Source organism: Lissotriton helveticus, chromosome 1_1 (assembly GCF_964261635.1).
Source record: "Lissotriton helveticus chromosome 1_1, aLisHel1.1, whole genome shotgun sequence".
In the NCBI taxonomy this organism is placed as follows: Eukaryota; Metazoa; Chordata; class Amphibia; order Caudata; family Salamandridae; genus Lissotriton; species Lissotriton helveticus.
The window spans coordinates 411,829,396-411,848,946 of NC_136057.1; the positions used below are offsets into that span (position 1 = coordinate 411,829,396).

The following is a 19,551-nucleotide window of genomic DNA, read 5'->3' on the forward strand; positions in this document are numbered from 1 at the left end:
CCTTTACGCTCACACACTGCCTTTGCAGGCTGCGTGTTCTGGTGCAGAACAAAGTGAAGAGTCAACATGGCATACATCCCGGTGTGCCATGCCTACAACCCACTGCCCTGGCATAGATCAGTCACCCCTCTAACTAGGTGCACTATACCAGTGTTCAGGGTTTAGGTGCATGAGCCCTGTACCACTATAGTGGCTAAGTCCATTCTTAGACATTGTAAGTGCAGTGCTGCCATTAAGAGTATATGGTGCATTACGAACTCCACAGCACCATAACGGCTACACTGAAAACAGAGAACTTTTGTATCAAACTTCTCAGCACATTAAACCCACACTGATGCCAGTGTGGGATTTAATGAAAAATGCACACCGAGGGCATCTTCGAGATGCCCCCTGAAAAACAACCTACCGCTAGTGTCCAGGCTGAGTGGCTACTTTCAGCAGCCACCACCAGACATGTTTCTGGACCCCCCAGTCGAGAGCCTGCTGCTCTCAGGGGCATGAAACACTGCACATCCTGGGACGACGCGCTAAGCCTCCTGCCCCAGGATGGGCAGGGTCCACAAAGAGGAAGCTTCAAAGGCTTGCCGCCTTTGCGAGCTTCTCCAGGCCACTTGCTGCTTTCAGCAACTGGTCCCCACTGGTTCTGACCCCCCACTTTGGCAGGAGAACCGGTGGGAAAAACAAGTGAGGAAGAGCGGTGTGCCCACCCCTGCCAACTCCACCCATCAGGTGGGGGAGGCGAGTTGAAGCACAACTCTCAGTTTCCGCCATCTTGCAGATGGGGACCCAGCCAATCAGGGAAAGGCTTATGCCCGCCCCCCCCCCACTGGAGGGTGGAATAATAGGGGTTGTACCCACCCCAGGGAAGGGGCACATTGGTCCCAACCTTTTACTTTCCGGTAACACCCCTAAATCTAACATTTAGGGCAACACCTGAACCTTGCTTCCTCAGACAAGAAACCAAAAGAAGAGGACGCTGACTGACTTGGCCCCAGCCCTACTGGCCTGTCCCATCTCAAACCCGCAGAAGCAAAACTCTGGTATGTCCTGCAGGCAACAGCCTCAAGAACCAGAGGACCTGCCCTGCCTTCAAAAGAAAAGACTCTGTCTCCCGTAAACACCAGATTTGTTCACCAACAGACTCCAGCACCGGCAGGATCCGCAAGTCTGCACCACTCTGCAACAGACGCCCACTGCCCATAGTGGCCCAACACCAAGAGGAGGTCTCCCCGGGTAATCCTGACCTGAGATCCGGTGACCCCTGACCTGCAAGCAGCCTCAAACCGGAAAGTCCCCCAAACCGCGACCAGAGATAGTAAGAAGATCTGACCCTAAAAGTCACCTGACGCCCCATGGCCTTGGGTGGTCCAACCGACAGTGCCTAACCAACCCCCAGCATCCCAACCTACCTCTCCAAGTGGTAGACACCCCCAGAAAACCTTCCTCCCCGAGCCTGCAGCGTGCTTGCAATCCGGAGACTTCCCATTGGAAGCTACAGGGCACCAGATGCTAAAACAGCACTCTGCACCAGGCCTACCCAGTGCCACTGAGGGTGCACCTTTTGTGCTGGCTTGAAACCCCATGTGCCCTGAGCTTAAGTCTAGGAGCTTTGCTCCCACAACCCAGTGGACTGCTCATCGGCAGCCACCAAGCGGAGGCCCCCTATCCCCTATTGGATTACAATGGGCCTCATCACTCTGCACCTGGCCGCCCTCATTCTGCTGAGGGTGTTAAAAGCGTGCATCCTTGACCCTGGGGGACCCCCAAGTCTAACCCCAGAATACCAACTCCCACAACCGAAAACTTACCTTTGAAACAATAATCCTATTTTCCTCCATAGGATAACATGAACTATTTTTCTGTGAAAAGTTTCTAAGTGTGGAGTTGGAAAATCTAAGAAACCCTTTAAAACTGTAACTAAATAACAAAAATGTTTTTACTTACCTGTTTACAGGAAACATCCCAGTGCAGTATCCACGTATACTGCACTGTGTAAGTAAAGTAATTTGTAAACTAATCTACTTGACATTCTACTAAAAAAGTCAATACAAAGTATATGTACAGTATATCAAAAGCATTGCATTACTAGCAGCTCTACTGTTATTAAATGAAAGTGCATATCCAAATGCAATTCAAACTGGTTATGAACTACATTACTACTGTAAAGTACGTATTGCTCACCTGTGCTAGGCTTGCTTGGTTCTTGAAAATAAAATAACTAAAAGAATATTTTCATAGAAAAACAATTGGTCTGAAGTTCAGTCTGAGTGTGCGTTATCATTTGCTGATTGAGTGTGTACAACAAATGCTTATCAATACTCTCCGAATGCACCTTACTCTCTATTTGTGGTTGTGTGATCGAGCAGTAAGGCTGTATCTACTTTTACCTCTACCTACCTTTGGGGTTCCACTGTACTCTGTGCACACTATACCTCACTTTGGTATAGTATATACAGAGCCAGCTTCCTACAGTGGTTGATCTGAGATCCAAGATAAACTTACGGATAACAGAAATTGGAGAGCTTAGAGCTCTTGTTGAGCCCCCCGTGCTACTAATATCACCCAAGGGGTTGCTACTTGTGCCTACACCTCACTAATCAAATAAAATGGTGAGAAAAATAATAGTGCTATAAAACAGTGTGCATCCAGTCATATTCCCTACTTCCTCCCAAAGACTTGCCCCCTAATGGGCCTTTGCGCCTGATCCCTAATAGACTCTTGTTCCCCTTGTCTCTTACACAGAAAAGGCAGGGACAGTAGGGCCTAATACAGCCGAGATCTTACGGGATCGAGATGTGCCTATTCCTAAATCAGCAACGCCTAAGCCATCAGATAATACACTTGTTATACATGGTAAAGGTACCTACATTATTTTTTAAAAAAAGCATTAGAAGATGAAGAGTCAATTATAAATAAATACTTACACCACTTACAGACAGTCTAGGATGCCGTTCTGTAGTTCAATTGGAAGTTCTGCAAGCAAAACGTTTTTCTGAACCCTCCAAGCATGCAGGGTGCTTTGATTAGGTAAGGCTGAAGATGAAGGCAAGATCCCTTGTGGACAGCTTGGGCAGAGATCTATCACCTAATTCATTGATCAGATTTAAACTGAACCTTCCCTCCTCCTGTTATTTACCAACCAACTGGGAGGTGATATTACGACCGATAAGCAATTTAGTAGCTGAACGATAGGTGACACCTTGTAACTAGCCAGATGTCTTGGTGACTTCCATGGTAGATTGACTGGATACCCAGTCACAGACCCGTAAACAGAGATAGGGAGCCCTCATTCGAATGGGAGAGAATGTGCCACATCAGCGACACCACACCCCTGTCCCAAATGTTGAGGCCATTACCAATACCAGCCCCTTATTAATATCCTGTGCTGGAATATAGCAGGGATTATGCCCAAACTAGGTGATCCAAGTTTGAGTTTTTTATTGACTAATTCGATTTTTGTCTCCTGCAGGAAACCTGGTTGTGTGATCCATTGCACAGTTCTAGTTATAAAACATTCCACATACATGCTATTTGTACAGGGAGGTACCACCTGTCGGGAGGCCTCTTCATATGGGTTAAATTGGCCTTTGATGTTAAAGTAACAGTGCTGCCTTTTTTCTCACACAACATTCTGGCCATATCCATCTTCAGGGCAGATGCCCTTACTTATTATATAAATATAATGCTTATAAATCAGGTGGCTGGAGGAGGGGGAAGAGACTCTGGTATTACAGGATCTTACTCGACACAGGGCCCCCTTTACCTACACGACTCTCTCATTATCGTTGGTGAGTTTAATAAGACATACGAACCGATGGATGTGGGTCCCCGTCAGCAAGGAAGATGAGATATGGGGAATCCCTTCACTTAATACCAATCCAAAGAAACGCTAGACAAAAGCTGCTTACCAGCTTGGGTCATTTACTTTATCATATGACCGGAGAGCCTACACAGTCCTCCCTGCAATATTATGTATCTGCCCTCTCTGTCCACGACTGTGCTTCTAGTGTGCCAGTGCAGTCCCCTGTGCATAAGTATTGCAACTCCCCTGGAATAGTTGGAATACCCAGCCTCCACTATCACCTCCCAGCGTCTCTTCTTAAGTATCCCCGTTGATGCGCTCGTCAGGTGCGTTTCCTGCAGAAAGCATATATCTGCCCCATGTCTCGTGAGGTAAGTGTGTATCAGTCTCATTTTCCGTCAGTCATTTAGACCACGGACGTTCCACGAAATGCATGTTAGCGTGTTCACGTCATTTGGATGTGTCAGTGCTATCCTCGGGTTTATAGGCGTAAGTTATACCCACTATCGGGACTGCAATTAGCAGGGTTATGTAGTGCATACGGGCGCAGACAGCCACCAATCATCTGTAAAGCGATGCGTATCACAAAGCATGGCAGACTCGTATAGCTTGTGAAAAATTGTACATTCTATGGCATTTCAAGAAAACTAAAACTCTCAACAGTCCCCCCTCACCCACACCAACCCACCAAACAGGTTTGGTATCCCCCCACCCCTTACCCATAACAATACCCAGTCTAGAATCAGTGCCCAACCGAAGGGCATCATCCCATGGGGTAAGTGGGTCTCCGACAACTACCCCTGCACTCGTGGCAGGGTGGCCGAACGCCAAACCCCACACTCATATCTCCAGGAGTCGCCCGTTATCAGCAGACTTCGTCAATTATCAGGGAGATCAGCAAGCACACAAAGCAATATGTCCCCTACAAAGAAAAACAGGAGTCTCATCTTACCACTCTTCATCGACCCACAGCTCCACGATACCCACAGTGATAAATATGAGTCCACGACCTGTGTTGCAGGCTACGTACTATTAATCGTTGTCACTGAGTCGGTCTTTCACCTGCCCCTCAGTCAAATTCTTCTGTTGTTTGTGATCTTTTGCCATTTGCTTCGCATATGTCAATGCAGCCTTAGCATCCGTGAAGAATGTGGGCTTGCCCTGCCCCTGGACTTTTAGCTTGGCAGGGCATATTTAGTCCCAATTTGTTGGAATATTTTCTTTGCAGGGATGAATTGTCGATGGGCAGCCTGTACCTGCAGCGTAAAGTCAGGGTACATAGCAATATCATTCTCTTGATACTGGATGGCTCCTTTTTCCCTGGCGAGTTGGAGTATCGAACCCCTCTCCCTGTAGTTGAGCACCCTTGCCAAAATCGGCCTTGCCGGCATTCCCAGTCGTGGTCTCGGCCCCAGGGACCGGTGCGCTCTTTCGATAAAGAACATTGGAGACAATCCAGGTCCAAATAGGTCTCTCATCATAGTTCCACATATAACTCCATGTTCTGTATGTTCTTCGATTAAGCAATTCCCGTGATCCGTATGTTGTTTCTCCTCGATCTCGCCTCCAAATCCTCATTCTTCTGTTGGATTACAGCCAGCACTTTGTCCATGCCTCGCAGTTTCTTCTCCATGTTAGTCTGTCCCTCCTCAGTCTCTGTTACTCGCGTCTCCAGAACGCTCACGTGTCCCTCCTGCGAGTCCTTCCGTTGAGTGATCCTATCCATACTCACAGCTAGCGTGTCCATTTTGGAGTTAATGCCCTGTAAGCTGGTTTTCAGTTCTTGAAACATTGAGCGGATATCTGCTGCTGGCAGCTGGTTAGTGGCCCCCTCCTCCGCAGGGTCCCGATCACCCATATCGGTCTCAGTTGATTTGTTCGATTTTTTAGTTGAGCCGAGGTTGTCTCGTGTTCGGCTTTCCCATGGTCGTATCGCAGAGGCTGTTACTGTGGGATTGAGGCTTCCGTTGGGTGTGTCCTTCGTTAGCAGCTACGGGATTGCGCCTCAGAGCGACCTCTTACAGGTGGCGCATAGTTCCGTATCCTTTAAGACCTCACATCAATCCGTGATATCACGCCACCTGCCGTTTCCTCATACCTGCCCCACTCTCACGCACCTTCTGCGGTGTCTCGAAGGATGTACTCCAGCCACAGTGCCCCAGTTTACTATACAGCATGATAGCCTATCATTAGGGGAATAACTGCGTGCCATGCACCCGCTCCTCCTGGGTCCTCAGGCGCGGCTGCCACAGCAACTCTGCCTGTCCTGGGTCTCCGGCACGGGTCCAGCCTCCAAGGTGTGCATTCGTGAGTGTTCCGTCGCCAGGGCAGCACCCCAAAGTTTGTGGAGACCAGTGATCATGCCCACCTCTCCATACGCCCTGGCTCACAAAGGGCAGCGTCTGTGTCCCACAAAGAGATCCACTATGCGGTCCTCCTCAGCCATCACGTGTCTTTCTTCCCCATTCCCACGCCGCCTGGCTGCCTCACAGTTGCATGTCTTGCGCAGCGTGCCCTCCCTCTTCAGTTAGGCCTCCCGAGCGCCGGTGCAAGTGCTGGCATTGTACAGTGAAGATAGGCTGCCCCCTGTATGCCCTGGGTCTCCATAGCCCCGTTGAGATGGCTCGCAGTGCTTACAGGCCCAGCGGCGTGCCAGGTGACTCACCATGCACCGTCAATGCTCGTCAAAATGGCAGACGCTATTGCCGTTCTCTTTCCTTGCACACTGCAGACATGATGGGCCGCTGTACAGTTCTCCTACCTGGCAGATCTGTGCGGTGTAGAGGCTCACATCCTGGGGTCTTCCTGAAGTCCCGGTCTCTCGCAGCCACCTCCTCGGGTCTCATATCCCGTTCTCTTTAAGTACAAACATAGTGCCCTCAAATGACAAGCACAAAATCAAATGGGATAAAGTACCAGCAAATATAAGCATCAGAGACCACATGACTAAAGCCCTAGGGGATGCTGTTTTGGAACTAGAAAATGTAGATCAACGACCAGTTAAGCTCATGGCCGATTCCATCTCTCCTGAGATGTGGCATTCCCACTTTCTGGACCTTTACAAACAAGGCCTGGAATTTAGTACAACATCCGAGCCAAGGGCAGATATCTATTCTGGGCTCTTCTAGTTGGAGGTGAGTGAGACCGCTACTGCAATAAAAGCCATAGCAAGGGGCAAGGTGCCAGGACCAAGGCGCCAGGGACTGATGGTTTTCCAGGTGATTTCTTTCTATCAGACATTGGCTGCTGGGCTTCGCTTTTAATATGCTATCCAACTGTATACTGCAAGGAGCTAGCATTCCCTGTAACTGGAAGTCAGCAGAAATTGACCCCATTCGCAAAAAAGGGCCGCAGGGTTCCCCTTTAAGCTACAGGCCGATCCGTCTTGATGTTGCCCAAAATGTCTTCACGAGGCAAATCCTAGGGAAACTGGAAGGTACGATTGAGGACCATCAGGCCATATCCCCACTGCAGGCAGATTTTCAAAAAGGGGTTAGTACAATCGACAAGCGCTTTAGGTTTCTATTAATATATTGGAAGATAGTTTTACTAAAAAAAGCGCAATTATACCTGGTCTTTATAGACTTAAAGTCTGCATTCAACCTCATCCCAAGAGGAAAGCTGTGAGAGATCCTTAAAAGATAAGGGGTTCTACACAACCTCCTGCGTGTTTTGGTTCATCTACATGAGAATAAATATGCCCAAGTTAGCTCAGGGAGGGGTGTCGAGCAGTACACTGAATGAATATCCATCCAAAATTGAGTGCGCCAGGCATGTGTCCTTGCCCCCGACCCTATTCGCTCTATATTTAAATTATGTGGCACTTTACATAGAGGTTACCCAAAATGACGCCCCATGACTGGCTGGTCGTAAGATTCCCCTCTTGTTTGCGGACGACACCCTTCTGATATCAAAGACCCTGAGTGAACAAGTTCGCTGCCTTTTGCAGCGAGCAAAGGTTGGTGATCAATCACTTCAAAAAGATTCTGCTCTTCGTCCCGCACAAGTCTTTCAGGGGCTTGACAACTCTGGAAGGCAGACAGAGTTAGTGAGTGCAATCACCTTGGGATCAAGCTAACTAAATCAATGTCTTGGTTGAGAGAAGTAGCCTGACTTTCACACAGCACTCTGCCGCCATCTTAAGATTGTTTAGGGCCTCCAGAGCTAGGCGGGTATCACCTGCCCCAAAGGTGTCCAGAGCCAGGGCCGAGGGCAGTACATTGTATGCGGCAATGATATTTTAGCCCAGTTGGGGATGGCAGGAAACACGTTTTTAAGAGCCTTAACCAACCTCCCCAAAAATACTCCATTGAGCCCACTTAGACTGGACCTGTGCCTTGAGCCCACAACTCATGAGGCCCAACTTGGACCACCCCTGTTCTGGCGAAGGCTCAAGTACTTACGAGACTTGGAAGACTATTATAGTTCCTACCAGGACGTAGTTTCCTATGATATGTCTGGCAAAACCAAATGGCTTTCTAATACCAAAAACTGGTTATTCAAACTTAAAAGAATTTTGGTCTTCCTGTCCTTCTATGAGACATCTTTCTCTCACAAAGCCTTTCTGTGAAGTACATGCATGTTATTGAAATTAGGAATATTCAAGAGGAGCCTCTTGCTGGTAACTTTTTTTTAGATTACATAACCCCAATAGCTGCTAGGAGTATACATTTTAAATTTCAATATGGTATTCTACCATTTTTTTCGCTACAAGTGAAATGAAATCCCCACTGTTGTTTGAGCAAAACACATGTCCAATATGTCAGCAGATCATTAAGTATAATGGGGTGACCCTGAAACCCTCAGAACCTGGGCGGGTAGTTATACAATCAATAATGGTTCTGTCGGACAGGAATACCTAATGATACGGTATTCGAATTCTATTACTTCTTCAATATGTCCTTGTCGGGGTACATATGTGGTGGTACTTACACCTAAAACAAAAACACTGACCCCATATGCAGAGAGGGTAACGTTTTAGTCATATACTCTCTTATTTTAAATTATTTTCAAACATTAGTTGTGCTGTCCAAGCGACAAATGAACATATACAATACAAAACAGGGAGATTTGTGAAGGGCTGGTACACATTAAAACATACATACATAAATACGTGATGAAACAATTATTAAGGATTGGCAACTGTGAACATAATAGTCAGGTAGGCCAATCAATTAGTTTTTGTTCCTAGTAGACTTTGTACAGTCGGATCTCAAATGTGGTGCGTCGACATTATTTGGAACGGTGCTAGTCAGCCGACTCAGCACATGTAGCTCTGTGATGCTGTCTTGTCTCTTCTTTGTAGCGAAGGTAGCTTGCGTCTCTCTCCGTCGGATACTGGTTAAGGAATGCCACTTTCCTTAACCAGGATCCAACGGAGGGAGACGCAAGCTACCTTCGTTCGCAAATCGACAAGGCACCCCTGACTGGAATTCCCCCCCAGGCGTGCAATTTTCGCTACAAAGAAGAGACAAGACAGCATCACAGAGCTACATGTGCTGAGTCGGCTGACTAGCACCGTTCCAAATATAGGACCAGACATCTCAGAGGATTCGTATACCTCAGAAGGCTGTCCCACATCCATCCAGTCCTGATGAAGACCAGCCCTTGATGCGCACAAATCAGCGCATCGCCCCCCAGGGTCGAAACATCGACGCACCACATTTGAGATCCGACTGTACAAAGTCTACTAGGAACAAAAACTAATTGATTGGCCTACCTGACTATTGTGTTCACAGTGGACAATCCTTAATTGTTTCATCACGTTTTTATGTATGTATGTTTTAATGTGTACCAGTCCTTCACAAATCTTCGTGTTTTGTATTGTATGTGTTCATTTGTCGCTTGGACAGCACAACTAATGTTTGAAAATAATTTAAAATAAGAGAGTATATGACTAAAACTTTACCCTCTCTACATATGGGGTCAGTGTTTTTGTTTTAGTTGTAAGTGCCACCACATATGTACCCCGACAGGGACATATTGATGAAGTAATAGAATTCGAATACCATATCATTGGGTATTCCCGTCCGACAGAACCATTATTGATTGTAGAACATGTCAGCAGGCCAAGAAATTCTTGGCACATTAAACTTTTCTGTCTCTCCTATGCTCGCACCAGAAAACCCTGCATTGTCCCTATATGTAAACAACTGGGTTGTAGACAGTATCAGCATGCCCTACGTCTCCTGCGGACTAAGTCGAAGCAGATGACTGTCTGCACAATGTCCAAATACCTTTATTGAAACTGGTGCATTAGATCAAAATTGACGGCCAGAGCCTCTATACTTAAAACTTATATTGCCTGGACCTCTGGCTTCTAATTAGCACTACTAAAGCTGTCGGATTGCTTTCTCCTACTACGATATTGTTTTTTCCAAATAGTACTACTGCCTATACAGACTGTATTTTTAATGAGTGTCTTTCTCTCTCATGACATATGGCTAGTCTGTTAAGGTGATATCTTATGACTCCAGTTATTTCTGTATACATGGCCGCTATATATTTTAGCTCGGAGATCAAGTAATTTTATCTCATGATTTTATATATTTTCTCATTTAGCTGAATCTGTAAATTGTGATGAGATGTGTTGCTAGAGCTCTTTTAGGTGTTGTTTTTATCGTACTTTAGCCTTATTTATTGTATATATAACTAGCAGCCTGCCCCAGCGTTGCCCGGGGCAGAAGGGGGCTGGGGGCAGCATTTCAGGCTTGCGTGCACCTTACCTCAGCGCTTGCTCCCAGTCGCACAAACTCAGGCCCCCGCTCCAGTCCGCCTCACTTCACCGCCCCCACTACACCAAGCCAGTCTACACGCCCCGCTGCAGTCCGCTATCCCACTCCATTCCCCCTCACTTACCGCTCCTCCCCGCGTACTTCACCGCTCCTCCCCACGTTTCACATACCTCTTGGCACTGCGGTCTTGCTATGTTCTCCACTCCTCCATGCGCTGTTGTCCTCCATTCCGCTCCAGTCCGCCTTACTTCACCGTTCTTCCCCGCGGTTCACGTACCTCATTCCCTCCAGTCTGGCTAAGTTTTCCACTCCTCCCCGCGCTGTTGTCCGCTCCTCCTCGCGTTCCTGTCCTCCAATGATGTCAGCACGCACGTTTTTAGCACACACGGCCGGCGCTACTTCTTAGGGACTACTTTTTTTTATTGTTTATTTTTTAAATAACGTTTTTTTTTTTATAGCCTATGTCCATCTACTGGACCCCCCCCCCCCCCTTTCCAACGCTTTATTGGGTGGTGCGATTGGTGGTGTACTTTTCGAGTTTACCTGGCTCAAAGGACACAGTTCTCTCTTTATAATAGTAGTATAGATTATTTGTCTCTTGTACTTTTATGTTTGAAAAAACTGAATAAAGTATTTCATTTCATATAAGATATTGCAGGTGAGTGAATACATCAGTCCTTGAAATTGTAGAAATTACAAATGATGAGGAAACCGGTAATAACAGATGAGCAAACGTTTCTGCATCTGCTTCTTTTTCAAAAAATATATATATATTTATATTTCTACCAAAAGTGTTCTTCGTAACCGTTTTGCAATATTCCCCTGGCTGTTCTTTGCACTATTTTGTACTGCCTTCCCAGAATAACTTGTGAGCACTATACTACTTTTTATGCGAAAGGTTGCGTGCTAACAGCGAACAAATTTCTAGCAAAGTCCAAATTATAAACCAAGCATGGGTGAATTTGATGGACTGGAAAATGCAAGGGGTTGGAGTTGGCATAGCGAAAGTCCATTTCATATATTATTGAAGCCCTCTTCTTAGATAGACCTAAACACTATATTTCATAAAAGTAGATTTTCAAAACAGGAACATGTGCATGACGTTTAAAATCTCAACATTCTTTAATTCGATGTCATATTTACTCCAAAGATGGTACAAAAATCATTTGTTTCGATGTGCTAGTACAGCCAGTTAAAAAGCCTTTTCAAACAAATTTAAATATTTCACTTCCCGATGGTATATCCTACACAACTCACATAGCAATACGTTTAATACAAATGTACATGTTCATACGACCACTGCTATGTTCTCTAGTGCAGTGTGCATCCTCGTATATTCAGTAACTCAAAGTGCGTATCCAGTTTATAACAATAATCGCTTTGAAACAACTGTATGCAGCAAATATAGGACAAAGTCACTGAGGATATAGCCCAATAGGGTGATAGCTTCAAGTTCCATACTAGTCGGCCTTGTGTGATCTTGGTCTATTCAGCTCCTTTTAATTCTCGCTTTTGAATTGGCAGTGCTTCCTTGAGCCTTGGTACAAATAGACGTGTGAGGTCTTCAATTGATTTCTTACGAAGACACTTAAGGAAGAACAATGTACAAGGCACATTCTGGTTGAGGGATGGAGACTAATGCCATTTCCCAAACCTAACGCTGCCTCTGCTACTGTTCGAAAAACTTAAGGTGAAATGCAAGTTTTTTCAAAGTGTGACCATTTGCATTAATTTCATTAAAAGGTCTGTTTCACAACATGATTATTTTTGTTATGGGTTGGTTTGCTGTGCTTTATCTTCTAATGGAAAACCTATACTTTTGCGTTTTCCGAAATATACTGCACAATGTTTTTGGTATTTTATTGAAATAAAATGTGGCTTTCATCACAACAATTGGAACATGGTTCCAGGTGTATTTGTCAATGCGTACTGTTTTCTTTAAGTAGAGGTATGTGGTTATTTGTGTCTCCATGGTGCAGAGGAACCTGAAAAAAAGAAACAAAAATACATTTGTTTCGAACAGAACAGGGCAAAATAGGTAGAACATTAGTGAAAGAGCATATCTTTCACTGTTGGACATTGTAAACTGGCACATTCACAATTTTCCTAATACTGGTTAGTGCTTATAACGAATAAACAACTGCTCTTAGCAGACGTGATGCTAACAATAAAAACCAGTATGGGAGAGATGGATCTCGACACTGTACATTTAATGCATTTTTTTCAGAATTTACAAACCACGAATCTGCGCCACTGTTCCTGCTAGAGTACAACAATGTCTGTAAACTTTACAGTTTTTGCACACTGCACTAAATAAGAGAGAAGACAATATCACAAGGGTGCAATAGATGCTTAGTAAAATAATGTACTAACTCTGGTTGGCACTTTAAAAGAATAAAAATAAAATCGCTAACATCTTTCTAAAGACATTTCAGTAACTTACCTGCGGCCCAGCACACCATATTAGGCTTTATGACTATGGGGCCTGATTTACTACACTTTTTCATCATCTCTAACTTAGGTATGGAAAAAGGTATCTGCGACTATAAAATGCACAGCATAAGTCAGTGAGGTAAGAATTGTTGTTGGCTCCCAGATTTGTGGCTCTGCCAATGCTGGTTTTGTTTCGTCACTGCTTTTTGCAAAACTTGGATATTTGGAAAGTTGCTGTGCTCTTTAAGGAATAAAAAAATGGCTAAAAGCAATAACGTTTTTTGTTCCTAAAAAGCACTCATTTCCAAAGTAGTCTCTACAATTAAGGGAACTACTTAGTGTGCGGATGTGCTCTTGTGAAAGGGATGAATGCCGCCACTTACAGTGATGTTAGCTAATGGCTTAAGTGGGCTGAACCATTGCTGTATACTGTTGTGGACTGAAGAAAGTGAACAACAACAAGGGACCAACGGGTGAACAGGACTGAGCCCGATAAGTAAGCAACTGTAAAATGTTAGTAACATCAAAAGACCGTGGCTAAACAAGACCTAAAATAAACATATGCCATACTTTATATAACACTGGAAATGGGAACAGCAATAGAAAACAATACCACAAGGTTAGGGAGATGATTAAAGACATGAACAGTCCACAGACTGTACACCTATCCACTGTTTTTAGGCTAAGTTTGTGCTATAAAACTAAATCAGACACCGCACGAAGTCGTGCAGTAGGATGAAGGTAGAAATGTCACTGCAACCCAAAGTATGTCAGGTGCATTTTAAAATGCTCCACAAAAGGGGTCAGTTGCAAATAAGCGTATGGTAGAGGGGTAGGGTGCATGGATTCATGTTCCATACCTTCGGTGTACTTCCTTGTCAAGCCGTTGTATTCTTGTGTCTGCAAGATTATGGTTTCAAGATTCAGGTTGTCTTAGCTCTGAAGGGAACAGTATCAACTGGAGACCGTCTATTTATGGCCCGGGTATTCAGGTCTTCCGAAATGTCCGATTTTATTGTCTTGACACTCAAAGTTAAATATGATACGGGCTTCAACAGTTAGTCAAAAGAGGGTGGCTAAGTCTGTTCAAACCTTGCAGTCGCATAAATGGCAGCCTTTAGAGAGGAACGGTCAAGTTTGAAGACACCCATCAGTGGTAAACGTCCATAGTCTATCCCAAAAAGCACAAGGGATTGTACCACAGATTCAAAGTCCTGCTCAAGGATGAACGTTTAATTCATTCTGGAAGTCGGACTTAAAGCTGAGCCCCAATGGCTCGGAATATATATGAGGGTGAGTTTCATATCTTAAATCGCCTGTATTCTGGAATTCTTGCATGCAAGGTTTGCAAAGACAAAAAAAGAAAACTGACCTCGTTGACACAAGGAACATTTATATTCTGCTACATCACTTTCAGGGACAATGCCTGCCAGGCTCACTATGGCACTTGGACAGCATGACTTATTAAAATGACAGCACTGGTCAGAAATCTGTGGATATTTCTTCAGTTGAGGAATAATTAGATTGTTGGCAGGCTAGAACATTTTGTGAAAGTGTGTGGCATGGATCAAGTAGCTGCTTTGCATATGTCAGCTATTGGATATTACCCAGAAAGGCCATAGAGGCTCCTTTCTTACAAGTAGAGCGAGCTCTAGGAAATTAAGGTTTGCTTAGCGGGGTGGGGGGCACCCTTGGAATTCGTTTTTAAACCACTATTGTGCTTTGCTTTGAGGCTCTTAATTAATTTTGCACTCTGCTTTATGGCTTTTAATGTAGAATTTTAATCGTACTTCGCTCATTTGCATGGTAATTACCTTGGGGGAATCGGTTTCTCAGCGCTTCCGTTCCGTTATGGCTTCTCTGTGCCAATTGTACGGAGAAACGCTTGGCGATACAGTTCCCACCCACTATGACCACCCCCACTTCCGGCTGGCTCTCGGGCTGGTGGTGGGCTGTTTTGAAATCTACTTAAATAAGGTGCCATACTGGACGCACAGCGGGTGCGCGGCGCTGGTGCGCCAGAGGCTAAATCGTCTACGCCTGTCCGCGCCTGATTGGGACCCGGGACCAGGACCCCTGGTCTAATTAGCAGGGATACTATAGGATACTCCTCTGCACAGTTGTTGGAGTATCGCAAAAACCTGCATACTAATTGCACGCTACTCCGCCCTGAGGACGATGTCGTCTCTTGCCTGGGTTGCAACTTCTCACTACATGCAGGATTACGAAGGGAACTCAGCGCTATAACACCCGTTACGCCTGTAAAATTGCACGAAAATCTGCTTTCCAAATGTGGCATCCCATTCACCAAGGAATTTTCCTTTTTTAGTACCAACTGCCGTTCTCTCCTAAAGCACCAAGCTGATATCTTTGACTTCTTGATGCGCAGACAGCCAGATGTTATCTTTCTCACAGAAACATGGCTCCATGCTAGCTCTGGCCCTGATGTAGCCTCATCTTTGCCGACTAATTACGCCATAGTCGGGAAGGACAGGGATCTCAGAATAGGCTGAGGGATCGCTATAATTTACAACAAGTCCTATAGCTGTTGATTTGAGAGTTTGCCTGCTATTGGTTGTGAAGCTGCCTTATTTAAACTGACCGTAACTCCTCGTTTGACAATGGTCTATCGCCCTTCGGGGCCATGGGCTACAGCTTTTCAGGACCTACTTACCACTCTCCTTCTGCCAACTTTTCCATATTGGGGGATCTTGACCTCCACTTGGATGATCCCTCTTGCGCAATTAGTAACACCTTTATTTCTGACCTGGCAGCAATGAATATGCCGCTTTGTAAATCAGGTCCTACCCACACAGCTGGTCCTCTATTGGACCCCATTTTTTAATTTATCTAATATTGATTGCTTCACAGCCACTCCACTCTGTTGGTCTGACCACTTCTCAGTTGGCTTCAGGTTAAAGTTATCAGCCAACTTGCCAGAACGTATTCCTATCACTCAAAAACAAACTAGGAACTGGGGAAAGCTGCAAATTGAATACTTTAACAAACTTCTATCTACTAATGTCCCCACTCTTAATAAAAAGTTTACTTCTGACCCAGTGGCCATTCAGAATTGGATCCAGAAAGCCATTGATGTCAGCCTTCCACCCTATATTAAGAGGGTGAATAATAACCGCTCCACAGCCCCTTGGTTTACAGACAAGTTAAAAACTGAGAAAACAAAATGTAAAAATATGGAAAGAAGCTGGAGGAGGGACTATGCACCGGATTCCAAACTTGCCTACATACGAGATAAGAGCGATTATCACTCTCTCTGCAGGGCTGCCCGTGCTGACTACATTTCCTCCACTATCATTGGAGCACAGAAATGCTCAAAAAACACTGTTCAAAATGGTGAAGGAATTATCAGGCTCTGAAACCCAGCCCATTCCTCCCAGCCTGAAAGAAGGGCAATGTGGGGCTTTCGCGCAAATTTTTATTTACAAAGTGGAAACAATATACTTAACCCTGAATGGTAATAACACAGCTAACATCATTACATCTCTACCTACTCTCCTTCAGGAAGCAGGCATGTTCAAATGTAGAGACACATGCACCACAGAACCTGCCAACAAGCTGGAAGCATGGTTACCATTAGACTTCACGGCCCTTAGACAGTATTTAGATAGCATCAAATCAGGCTCCCCGTGATCTCCTTCCTATACCAGTTCTACGGCAGCTTGAACTACCTTGTCTCAAAATAATGATGGAGCCTCTCAATTCCTCCTTAAAGGAAGCCATCATTCCCTCTGACTAGAAGCATGCAATGGTCCTTCCTTTACTAAAGAAGGCCAACGCCGACCCTACCCTTTCTTCAAACTATCGGCCAATCTCTTTAATTCCAGCCCTTTCCAAGGTTTTGGAAAAGCACATTAATGGGCAGTTGTTCAATTTTGTTGAGACCCAAAAATGTCTTCATCCAACACAATCTGGGTTTAGAGCTAGCTTCTCAACTAAAACCACTCTTCTCGGCGTCACTGAAACGATAGGTCATCGTTTGGATGCCGGAGACACGGTGGCCCTTATTTAACTTGATCTAAGCGCAGCCTTTGACACGGTGTCTCACGCAGTGTTAATAAAGGCCCTACAATCTCTAGGAATCGTTGACTCAGCCCTTAGATGGCCAACTTCCTTTCTTTCCGACCTCACTTTTCAGGTCTTTTCTTCTGTAGCCACCTCCAGCATCCACTCCTCTCCCTATGGGTTTCCCCAGGGGTCTAGCCTTAGTGCCCTATTATTTATCATCTATGTCAGACTCCTGGCAGCAATTGCAGAGGACGCTGGGTTGTCATTATTCTCTTACGCCGATGACACCCAGATTATTTTCTCCCATCCCAGAAGGGACGTGTCCATCACTACTGCGTGCTCCGGTTAGCGAAGGGAGAGGGATCTGCCATTGACCCAATCGCGATTTGTGAGCCACCACTGCAATTGTCATGCAGTGCCCTCTGAGATCTGGACGTGATCGGACAGGTTGCCTGGGTGCTGTGCCCACTGGAACTTCAGGTCCCACTGCAGAGCCTACATATGCCATCTGGCATGATCCACTAGCAGGTGCAGGAGGCCATCAGGCCCAGGAGCCGGAGGGTCATCTTGACCGAAACCCGGGATAGAAGCTGAAAGATCGGAATCCTAGACTGAATTACCCGGACGCGCTGCTCGGGAGGATAAAGCGGAAACTGCGCCGAGTCCAGAACCGCTCCGATGAAGAGGAGCTTCTAATCGGGAATTGCGACATCGAAATGTTGATGGAGAACCCCAGCAAATGCAGAATGTCGCCCGTAGTCTGGAGGTGGGAGACAACTGCCTAGGGTGAGCCCGCCTTCAACAACCAGTCGTCGAGATAGGGGAAGACTGGAACCCCTGATGTTCGCAGATGAGCTGCCACCACCGCCATCACTTTCCTGAACACCCGAGGGGCACTGGTAAGGCCGAAGGGGAGCACGGTAAACTGAAAATGCTCGTGGCTTATTGTGAACCACAGGTAATGTTGGTGGGCCGGCAGGACAGGGATGTGGAAATGTGCGTCCTGCAAGTCCAACGCTACCATCCAGTCTCCAGGATCGAGAGCAGACAAGACCTGAGCTAGCGTCAACCTCTTGAACTTCTCCTTTGGGAGGAAGCCGTTGACGTCCCTGAGGTCCAAGATAGGACGCAGGCCCTTGTCCTCCTTGGGAACCAGAAAGTAGTGGGAATAGCAACCTCGACCTACTTCTGACCCAGGAACGCGCTCGATGACCCCCTTGCCCAAGAGGGCCGTGGCTTCCTGCTGGAGAAGTGCAAGATGGTCCCCCGACATGCGGTGGTACTGAGGTGGCATGGCTTGAGAGATAGTCTCTAAGGGGAGGGAGTAGCCCCTTCGGACTATTTGCAGCACCCACCTGTCCAAAGTGATGTTGCACCAGTGGAGGAGATGGTGGCTTATTCTGCCGCCCACTGGCGTTTGATGGACCTGAAAGGTCGGACTAGGAAGGCTTTGAAGTGGATGCTGCCGGGGTGGAGGTGGACTGACCCGCCCGCTGGCCCACAGAACCGCCTCGGTGGTTCCCATGTCTGTGGCGAAGTTGTTGCTGCGCAGGCCAGTGGCTCTGGAGTGAACGTGTTGGGGCAACCATTCCGAGGCCACGAAAGGAGCGAAAAGCAGAAGGCGGAGGAGGCCGATTGGCAGAGAGGCCCAAGGACTTGGCCGTAGCCCGCACTATCCGCTTTGTTGCCAAACAGGTGAATGCCATCAACGGGCATGTCCATCAAAGTGTTCTGGACATCCCCCGAGAAGCCAGTTGTTCTCAGCCAGGCGTGGTGCCGAAGCGCCACTGTCGTGGAAATCGCCCTGCCTAGCGAGTCGGCGGTATCAAGGCCACAACGTATGGTGAACTTAGCTGTGTCCCTCCCAGTTGCAATAGCCTGGGCGCGTACGGTCTGGGCCTCCTCCGGACAGTTGGGCAGCACCTGCGCAACAGTGTCCCACACAGAGCAGGAGTAACCGCCCAAGAGGCATGCAGTGTTCACCGACAGCAGCCCTAAGCTGGCAGATGAAAACAGCTTCTTGCCAAGCTGCTCCAGCTTCTTGGATTCCCTATCTGGGGGCACGGAAGGGAACGCGTTCTTGGATGCAGAGGCTTGGATAACCAAGCTCTCAGGGGTGGGGCGTTGGTAGAGAAAGAGGGGGTCACCCATAGCCGCGCGATGGAGTCAGGCCACTTTCCTATCCACAGGAGCCCCTGAGTTGGGCCTGGACCAAGTGCCCAAAAAACGTCAGACAGTGCATCATTAAAAGGCAGCAAGGGCTCCGAAGAGGTTGCCGCTGGTTGAAGCACTTCTGTCAGAAGGTTTGTCCTTATGGCCACGGTAGGGAGTACGAGGTGGAGAGCCTCAGTTGCCCTACGCAACACCACTGCGTAACTTGCTCCCTCCTCCGTAGCCACGGAAGGAGACAGCATGCCCAAGTCAGCGAGGTGTTTAGACCACTCGCATCCCCTAAATCCTCTGCCCAGTCCTGGATCATCACCACACTGTTGTGTGAGAGGGTCCTCAGACCCCTCCCAGTCCTCCCCTTCCTCCAAAGTCTGTGAAACAGGCTGA

General features: G+C 46.6%; 1 protein-coding gene across 2 annotated transcripts in view; it reads right to left on the reverse strand.

Moving 5' to 3' along the window:
• Positions 1 to 11,639: 11,639 nt before the first annotated feature.
• The window catches only part of ERGIC2 (ERGIC and golgi 2), a 278,318-nt gene continuing 270,406 nt past the window's right edge, over positions 11,640 to 19,551 (reverse strand). For both annotated transcript variants that reach the window (XM_078673761.1, XM_078673762.1), the window contains exon 15: positions 11,640 to 12,521. In XM_078673761.1, the coding sequence (XP_078529887.1) occupies positions 12,456 to 12,521 (66 nt within the window). In that variant the 3' untranslated portion in view covers positions 11,640 to 12,455. The remainder of the gene's footprint in view (positions 12,522 to 19,551) is intronic.